Source organism: Esox lucius, chromosome 7 (genome assembly GCF_011004845.1).
Source record: "Esox lucius isolate fEsoLuc1 chromosome 7, fEsoLuc1.pri, whole genome shotgun sequence".
Taxonomy (NCBI): domain Eukaryota; kingdom Metazoa; phylum Chordata; class Actinopteri; order Esociformes; family Esocidae; genus Esox; species Esox lucius.
The window spans coordinates 4,834,047-4,843,423 of NC_047575.1; the positions used below are offsets into that span (position 1 = coordinate 4,834,047).

General features: G+C 45.2%; 1 protein-coding gene across 1 annotated transcript; it reads right to left on the reverse strand.

Moving 5' to 3' along the window:
- Positions 1 to 6,215: 6,215 nt before the first annotated feature.
- Positions 6,216 to 8,156, reverse strand: LOC105030974 (odorant receptor 131-2-like). Its single transcript, XM_010905119.5, has 3 exons — positions 8,096 to 8,156; positions 7,142 to 7,310; positions 6,216 to 6,819 (listed from the first exon to the last, which is right to left on the reverse strand). The coding sequence occupies exons 1-3, from the start codon at positions 8,154 to 8,156 to the stop codon at positions 6,216 to 6,218; spliced, it is 834 nt and encodes a 277-aa protein (XP_010903421.5).
- Between the last annotated feature and the right edge of the window lie 1,221 nt (positions 8,157 to 9,377).

Consider the following 9,377-nt stretch of genomic DNA (forward strand, 5'->3'; position numbering starts at 1 on the left):
CATCCACCCCCGGTGCCTTGCCACCGAGGAGTTTCTTGACCACCTCAGTGACTTCAGCCCGGGTGATGGACGAGTCCACCTCTGAGCCCTCATCCTCTGCTTCCTCAATGGAAGATGTGACGGCGGGATTGAGGAGATCCTCGAAGTACTCCTTCCACCGCCCGACGACATCCCCAGTTGAGGTCAACAGCTGGCCACCTCTACTGTAAACAGCGTTGGTAGGGCACTGTTTCCCTCTCCTGAGGCGCCGGACGGTTTGCCAGAATCTCTTCGAGGCCAGCCGATAGTCCTTCTCCATGGCCTCACCGAACTCCTCCCAGGCCCGAGTTTTTGCCTCCACAACCACCCGGGCTGCAGTCCGCTTGGCCTGTCGGTACCCGTCAGCTGCCTCAGGAGTCCCACAAGCCAACCAGGCCTGATAGGACTCCTTCTTCAGCTTGACGGCATCCCTTACTTCCGGTGTCCACCACCGGGTTCGGGGATTGCCGCCTCGACAGGCACCAGAGACCTTACGTCCACAGCTCCGAACGGCCGCTTCGACAATGGCGGTGGAGAACATGGTCCACTCGGACTCAATATCTCCAGCCTCCCTCGGGATCCAGTCGAAGCTCTGTCGGAGGTGGGAGTTAAAGATCTCTCTGACAGGAGACTCGGCCAGACGTTCCCAGCAGACCCTTACAGTACGCTTAGGCCTGCCGAGTCTGTCCAGCTTCCTCCCCCGCCATCGGATCCAGCTCACCACCAGGTGGTGATCAGTTGACAGCTCCGCCCCTCTCTTCACCCGAGTGTCCAAGACATACGGCCGCAGGTCAGATGAAACGACAACAAAGTCGATCATCGACCTGCGGCCTAGGGTGTCCTGGTGCCATGTGCACTGATGGACACCCTTATGCTTGAACATGGTGTTCGTTATGGACAAACTGTGACTAGCACAGAAGTCCAATAACTGAACACCACTCGGGTTCAGATCAGGGGGGCCGTTCCTCCCAATCACACCCCTCCAGGTGTCACTGTCGTTGCCCACGTGGGCGTTGAAGTCCCCCAGTAGAACGATAGAGTCCCCAGTTGGAGCACTTTCCAGCACCCCTCCCAGAGACTCCAAGAAGGTCGGGTACTCTGCACTGCCGTTCGGCCCATAGGCACAAACAACAGTGAGAGACCTATCCCCGACCCGAAGGCGCAGGGAAACGACCCTCTCGTTCACCGGGGTAAACTCCAACACATGGCGGCAGAGCTGGGGAGCTATAAGCAAACCCACACCAGCCCTCCGCCTCTCACCATGGGCAACTCCAGAGTGGTGAAGAGTCCATCCTCTCTCAAGGAGTGTGGTTCCAGAGCCCAAGCCGTGCGTAGAGGTGATTCTGACTACCTCCAGTCGGAACCTCTCAACCTCACGCACTATCTCAGGCTCCTTCCCCGCCAGCGAGGTGACGTTCCACGTCCCTAGAGCTAGTTTCCGTGTCCAGGGATCGGGTTGCCTAGGCCCCTGCCTTCGACTGCCGCCCGATCCTCTACGCACCGACCCCTTATGGTCCCTCCTGTGGGTGGTGAGCCCACGGGAAGGCGGCCCCACGTCGCTCCTTCGGGCTATGCCCGGCCGGACCCCATGGGGAAAGGCCCGGCCACCAGGCGCTCGCGTGCGAGCCCCAACCCCGGGCCTGGCTCCAGGGTGGGGCCCCGGCTGCGCCATACCGGGCGACGTCACGGAACTCAAATAATTTTTCATCATTAAGGGGTGTGACATAACATTATTTAATATTTGAATCACAGCTTATAGTGTTTTGACATCGACAACCCAAGTGCATTATACCTCAAACTTGCGCCTACTTAACTTTCTAAAGCAGGCACAATCGCTTCTCAGGTAGACATTAACACACTGACAAAATGATACCATACCATACCATCTTCTTCCGCTTATCCGGGGCCGGGTCGCGGGGGCAGCAGTCTAAGCAGGGATGCCCAGACTTCCCTCTCCCCAGACACTTCCTCTAGCTCTTCCGGGGGGACACCGAGGCGTTCCCAGGCCAGCCGGGAGACATAGTCCCTCCAGCGTGTCCTAGGTCTTCCCCGGGGTCTCCTCCCGGTGGGACGGGACCGGAACACCTTTCCAGGAAGGCGTTCCGGAGGCATCCGAAAAAGATGCCCAAGCCACCTCAACTGACCCCTCTCGATGTGGAAGAGCAGCGGCTCTACTCTGAGCTCCTCCCGGGTGACCGAGCTTCTCACCCTATCTCTAAGGGATCGCCCGGCCACCCTGCGGAGAAAGCTCATTTCGGCCGCCTGTATCCGGGATCTTGTCCTTTCGGTCATGACCCAAAGCTCATGACCATAGGTGAGAGTAGGAACGTAGATTGACTGGTAAATCGAGAGCTTCGCCTTGCGGCTCAGCTCTTTCTTCACCACGACAGACCGATACATCGACTGCATTACTGCAGAAGCTGCACCGATCCGTCTGTCAATCTCCCGTTCCATCCTTCCCTCACTCGTGAACAAGACCCCTAGATACTTAAACTCCTCCACTTGAGGCAGGCACTCTCCACCAACCTGAAGTGGGCAAGCCACCCTTTTCCGACTGAGGACCATGGCCTCGGATTTGGAGGTACTGATTTTCATCCCCACCGCTTCACACTCGGCTGCAAACCGTCCCAGCGCATGCTGAAGGTCCTGATTAGAAGGGGCAATTGTGTGGTCCCCAAACCTGACACCCTCCGGCCCCTGGCTGCGCCTAGAAATTCTGTCCATAAAAATTACGAACAGAACCGATGACAAAGGGCAGCCCTGCCGGAGTCCAACATGCACTGGGAACAAGTCTGACTTAATGCCGGCAATGCGGACCAAGCTCCTGGACCCAGGACCCCATATTCCCCAAGCACCCTCCACAAGATGCGAGGGACACAGTCGAATGCCTTCTCCAAATCCACAAAACACATGTGGATTGGTTGGGCAAACTCCCATGAACCCTCCAACACCCTGTAGAGGGTATAGAGCTGGTCCAGTGTTCCACGGCCCGGACGAAAACCACACTGTTCCTCCTGAATCCGAGGTTCTACTATCGGCCGTATTCTCCTCTCCAGAACCCTGGCATAGACTTTCCCGGGGAGGCGGAGAAGTGTGATCCCCCTATAGTTGGAACACACCCTCCGGTCCCCCTTCTTAAAAAGAGGGACCACCACCCCGGTCTGCCATCCCAGAGGCACTGTCCCCGACCGCCACGCGATGTTGCACAGGCGTGTCAGCCAAGACAGCCCCACAACATCCAGAGACTTTAGGTACTCAGGGCGGATCTCATCCACCCCCGGTGCCTTGCCACCGAGGAGTTTCTTGACCACCTCAGTGACTTCAGTTTTGTCAAACACACATTACAGTTTTAGTTCGTTATCGTTTTTTTGTAATGCCTCGTTTGTATTTTTATTTCAGTTAACGACAATGTTTTTTCCCACCTAGTTTTCGTTTTTTCTTTCGTTTTCATTAACGATTATAACCTTGGATCAGAGGCGTTGCTAGGATCACAATACATTCGGGGCTCTTCCCCACCCCACCCCGCTGGGACAGAAAGTACAGGGTTCTGAAAGTACATGCTAGAAGAACATTTTGATCCTGCTATTCATAAAAGATCCGGGGCTATAGCCCTAACGACGTCCAGGCCTAATGACGCCAATGAGTGATGATAACTGACCTTTTAGTGAAGTGAAAAGACGACTCATGGAACCCGTCCTCTTACTGCGCAAGGTGTTTTGGTCTATATTTCTCCAAAAAGCATGCACAGATGCATACTTCTTAAATCCACCAGATATAGCACCCCATTTGGGAACTATTGGAATACTATTTTCAGCGTACTATGGTTTGAGACATACTAATCTTCTTGCACACTAATCCGGCATTCAGCCCAATCTTCACAATATTGAGATTATAGGGGCAAAGCTGAAAATTTGACTCGTCAGAGAAGATGACCTTACGCCATTCTTCTACGGCCCATTCCTTATGGTCTTTTGCAAACTTCAGCCTGGCTCTTCTTTGCTTCTCATTGATGAAGGGCCCTTTTCTAGCTTTGCACAACTTCAGCCCTGCCACTAGGAGCCTGTTGCGAACCGTCCTCGCCGTGTACTTCACCCCAGCGGCTGTTTGCTATCATTTTTGTAAGTCACTTGATGACATCCTACGGTTGTTGAGTGACATTGGAATGAGTTGACGCTTATCTTGGTCAGTGGACAGTCATTTTCGCACTCTGACAGTCTGTAGCTTTGTTGACCCCAATGTCTGTTGCTTTACCTTGCTCTTATGAACCGCCATCTTTGAAATTTTCAGGATGGAATCAACCTGACGCTCACTGTATCCCTCTGCCAATAAAGCCAGAATTTAACCCTTCTTTTCCTCACTCAAGGCTTTTCTTTTCAACTCTTTGATCGTGCTGAATAGTTATTTTTTTATTCAAATTACCTTTGAGGTACTACTTGCACTGTTTTTGCCATCCAGCTGGTTCTATTGGAAGAGGATAGTGATAACCACAGCAGTGGTTTTTATACTTTTCCTTGTTAAATTAGATTTGATTCAGGTAATCACCTAATCAGTACCTCATTAAGTAAAACGAGGTGTGTCTGTGTTGCAATTTAATCGACACTGGAATGGAATGGCTGCCATACATGTAGAGATGCTGATTTAAGAAAAATTTGGAGTGGTCTCTTAATTTGTTCCAGAGCGGTATATTCCTTCTAATCACGGGCCAGCTGATCTAGGCTTGCCTGGTTCCTTTTCTTGTTTCGAAACAGGGTTGAACTAGCCCTAAATAACAAAAGTGAGTTACCTAACAAACATTTGTCATGAAAATGTATCATATATTTAATTGCTTTTTTTGAAAAAAAGGCATAATAGACTAGGTCAATAATGTTTTAAAGAAGTCAAATGTTTAGTGTTTCATCTCATGACTGGCATGGAGTCACAAAAACAAGCTTCCAACTCTATAAACAGCTGTCTGGCTGTAAACTAATCTGAATCTTCATTGCAAAAACCTTTTATCATACTAATCCATTTGGTTCTGAAATGTTAATCTAGGTCAAGTGATAAGGTTTGAATATACAGTATCTCACAAAAGTAAGTACACCCCTCACATTTTTGCAAATATTTGATTATATCTTTTCATGTGACAACATTGAAGAAATGACACTTTGCTACAATGTAAAGTAGTGAGTGTACAGCTTGTATAACAGTGTACATTTGTCATGGGGGGCAGGGGTAAGGAACCAGGTGCAGGCAGAAGGCAGTCGATGTCAACTTTTTAATAAACAAACACAGAGCACAACCAAAACAACGAAAAGAAAAGGGCTGACTTAAGCAGCAAAACGAATGCACTCATCGGTTATATTTGAAACGTATAGCTGACGACAACAACATAGAACAATGATCGACAAATGTGGGGAGCAGAGAGGAAACATTTAAACACATACTAATGAGATGATTGGGATCTGGTGTGAACGATTAAAGATGTGACATGAAACAAGTCCGGGATGCGTTCATACGATGCTGGGAACTGAAGGTGCACGGCACGGTGGCGGTGCTGCTCACCTTACCGTGACAAAATTTGCTGTCCCCTCAAAATAACACAACACGCAGCCATTAATGTCTTAACAGCTGGCAACAAAAGTGGGTATACCCCCAAGTGAAAACGTACAAATTGGGCCCAATTAGCCATTTTCCCTCCCCGGTGTCATGTGACTCGTTAAGTTCTCAGATGTGAATGGGAGCAGGTGCGTTAAATGTACACTGTTATACAAGCTGTACACTCACTACTTTACATTGTAGCAAAATGTTGTCACATGAAAAGATATAATCAAATATTTGCAAAAATGTGAGGAGTGTACTCACTTTTGTGAGATACTGTATATTTCAATAGCTAGGTGTGGCTTAGGTTCATCCAGTGGTCTAAGCTGCTCTTCTCTATTATATACATAATGCTGCACCATGGATTTAAATAGCAACCTACTGCCCTTTCAGCAAAATTTCTCAATATTTTACGACTTTCTTGTTTAAAGAATGAAATGCCAAAAGACGTATTTTTTATTTTAATCAATGGGTAAATAATTGTAATCTTTTATGATTAAATAAAATAAAATGTATTTGTTCTAATCTTAAACATGTTTTAAGGCACTTGTATTTTAATAATTTTACTTTATTTTTACTAGCATTATTATAAGTTTAGTTTCACAAAAACATCAATGTTATTAATAACTGGAGATTTTGCTGGGCTTCACTTTTGGTCTAAGACCACAGGTGAGATGGTGCATAAGGATGTGTCTAAATATTTTGTCTCTCAGGCCGTAGATCAAAGGACTCAGACACCTGGGCATGATAATCATAACAATAAACAAAATGTACTCGATCTGTGTTGCTTTGTCCATGCCTCTGGATTTCAAAGCTGACACTATGCTAGGGAGAACAGTGGAGGAGAGACTCAGGCCTAGCTGGATCAGGTGCAGTAGAACCGTTTTGCGAGCCTTGCTGTTTAAGTCTTTGTCTGAGGAGGCAGACTTAGCTATCACCATCATAGTAATGTAAGTGTATATTATAATAAAACCAACAGTTGTGAAGACGATGCCCTGCATAATATTGTCTACTTGGTTGTGTATCTCAAGGCAGAAAAGCTTATTGGTAGAGCAGAATTCCTGCATGACCTGGTCCAGAGGCAGGGAGTCTAGAACCAGCAACATGATAAGCTTAATCATAGTGTTTAGGGATGACAACGTCCAAATTACAGCAATGACAATTCCTGTAGTCCTGGGGGTGACGATGGAGCTGTGCCTCAGGGGGTAACAGATAGCCACATACCTGAGAAAGAGAATTTGTATTGAATCCCAAATGTCACCCTAGTCATGAAATTCTGCACTACATTTAGTAAAGTGAATTTGCAAAGTATTATTGATCTACCGGAATAGATGTACTATACAAAATCTGTTCATCTCCCTGCCTCTAGGTGTATTATACAGATACTGTAAATCCATATATTCTGTATATACTTAACACTCATCTCATAATCTTATATTGTATGCATACCACACATTTGTACAGTATATAATTGGATGTAAACTGTGTAGATTGGGTGTTCTGTTTCTTATTAGAAAATTATTAGAAAAAAATATGCTCAACATACCGTTCTAGCGACATTACAGACAGGTTTAGAGGGGAGACAGTGCTGGTGAAAATAGCCACCAACACAATCACAGCACATATGTAGCGGATTACAAACAACCCAGCCACGGCTAATATGTAAAGCAGTTGACTGGTCACTAGTAGGATGGTGTCAGCGAAAAGGAGGTTACCTATCAGAAATGCACATGATTAAGTGTTGGAAATATTATAATTACACAACCGCAGATTGTATAGTAAAACAACAAATTGTCACATAAAAATCCATTCTTCCCTGTGTTTGCTTTTGGAGAGCATTAAGAAACCCTAAATATATTTTAAATGTATTGGAAATCATGTACTGTAACATACCACAAGTCTTCAAGAGAAAGTTAAATGTGTGACCTGACTGGTCCAGTGGTATATTTGCAGCCTATACAGGGGTAGTTCTCAAACTTTATCAAATCACTCTAGAACAATTTTTTTTAAATATAGATTTATGCAAAGTGGTGAAAGGGAAGTGAGACATTTTTGCTGAAAGAGCAGATCGGATAAAATACAGCTCCGGAATAAATTAAGAGACCACTGAACCTTTTTCTTTCCTTTCCAAAAAAGCTGAAAAGCTAATTTTGAGTTAGGAATAGAAGCGTTCAATTTGCAGTGGTTTCTTAATTTTAACCCTTCTGTTCGTCACTCAAAACCTTCCTTTTTTACTTTTTTGGAAAGGAAAGAAAAAGGTTCAGTGGTCTCTTAATTTTTTGCAGAGCTGTGTATCCCCCCTCTCAGGGTTACAACACAGAATCAGTACATGTGTTCTGGGGGAAGCAGCTTAAATACCACTGGACCAATCTATGCAGCTAAGAACCCTAGTGCTTTTTTACATCATGCAGCAAAAATGTACTTTATTGTAGTATTACTAAGTGTAGTTACTAATAATATAAAATAAACTTTATAAGAATCATCCAGAAGCCAGAATTACCAAACAAGATGTAGCGTGAGGTCTCTCTGAACACAGGCTTGCTCTTCAGACTGTACAACATGACCGTGTTGATATACAGGAAGATGAGACACGGTGACACACAGAGAAAGCCCATAAACGTCCTAATGGGCACTGCCAACTTCTGACTGGTCAACGAGACATTGTTGGATACAAGCTGGAATGTTAGTGTTGTGTTGAACATTTCTCATGCGCATCTGTAAAGACAAAAATACAGCTTTTCAGTTTTATCTCTGAGAAACATTTAAATCTTGGTCAGATCTGTTTGTTATATATAAACACCTTTTAACTAATTTTATTGGCACTACCAAACAACTGCTCTGGGACCAGATAACCATATTGAATGCCCTATACAAAATCCTATAGGATGCAATCTGAAATCTAAGAGCCCTTTTAGGCTGCAGGAAATGCTGCTTTCAAATGCAATGTTTATTGATCAAATTGAATGAAATAGGAACACAACAAGTTGAAATCAAAACTATAAAAATAATACAAAAGACTGAGAATTTTTTTAGCATCGTGTCCATACGCACTTAACACTGAAAACAGAAGAATCACCAGGGAGAACTCTAAAGGTTTGCAGGGTTTGCTTCTTGTTCACCCTTTATAAGACCATCCAAAACTCACTCCACATCATGCCAACACATATAGTGTACCAGCCTATCACAGAGTAGCTTTAGGTGATCTGGCCCTTGAGGGCAGATTTTGCTCTTACCAACCAATTACTTCATTACATCTATACTTGAAAATAACAGCTACAATTTAGGCTAATCATCTGAATATGGTCCAGAGGTATTGCTGATTCCATCCTTTCTCCAACGTTTTGGTGCCAGGGACCAGCAAAGCATGGCCATCTTCCTTCTGGGGTCCGCTTGAGTAAAACATTTTTGACCATTGATTCATTTATTACAATCTCACATTTATATCCTAATGGCCTAAGTGGCAGCGGCAACATGGGTTAAAACCCACCCCACTGCTCATAAAACAAAATCAGTCGTGTCTGTCTTCCCCCCAGTCTCTAACCTGAATAAAGCTTAAAAATGTCTGAAAAAAATATATATACCATGGGTATAGAAAGTTGCCACTCCCTTTCAAAATTTTCACATTTTGATGCCTTACAGCCAAAAAGAAAACACACATCATTGGACTTTTTCCATCTTTATGTTCACTTAGTAACCCACAATATCCATGTGAAAATAAAATTCAAAAAAATCTGAAAAATAAAATGAAAACGGTAAAATACCATATTTGGATACGTGAACAC

Coding starts and splice junctions, on each gene's coding strand:
- LOC105030974 (XM_010905119.5), bottom strand. CDS start 8,156: ATGTTGTACAGTCTGAAGAGCAAGCCTGTGTTCAGAGAGACCTCACGC. Junction 7,311..8,095: donor CTCACGCTACATCTTGTTTG/GTAATTCTGGCT, acceptor CATTTCTGATAG/GTAACCTCCTTTTCGCTGAC. Junction 6,820..7,141: donor TCTGTAATGTCGCTAGAACG/GTATGTTGAGCA, acceptor TCTCTTTCTCAG/GTATGTGGCTATCTGTTACC.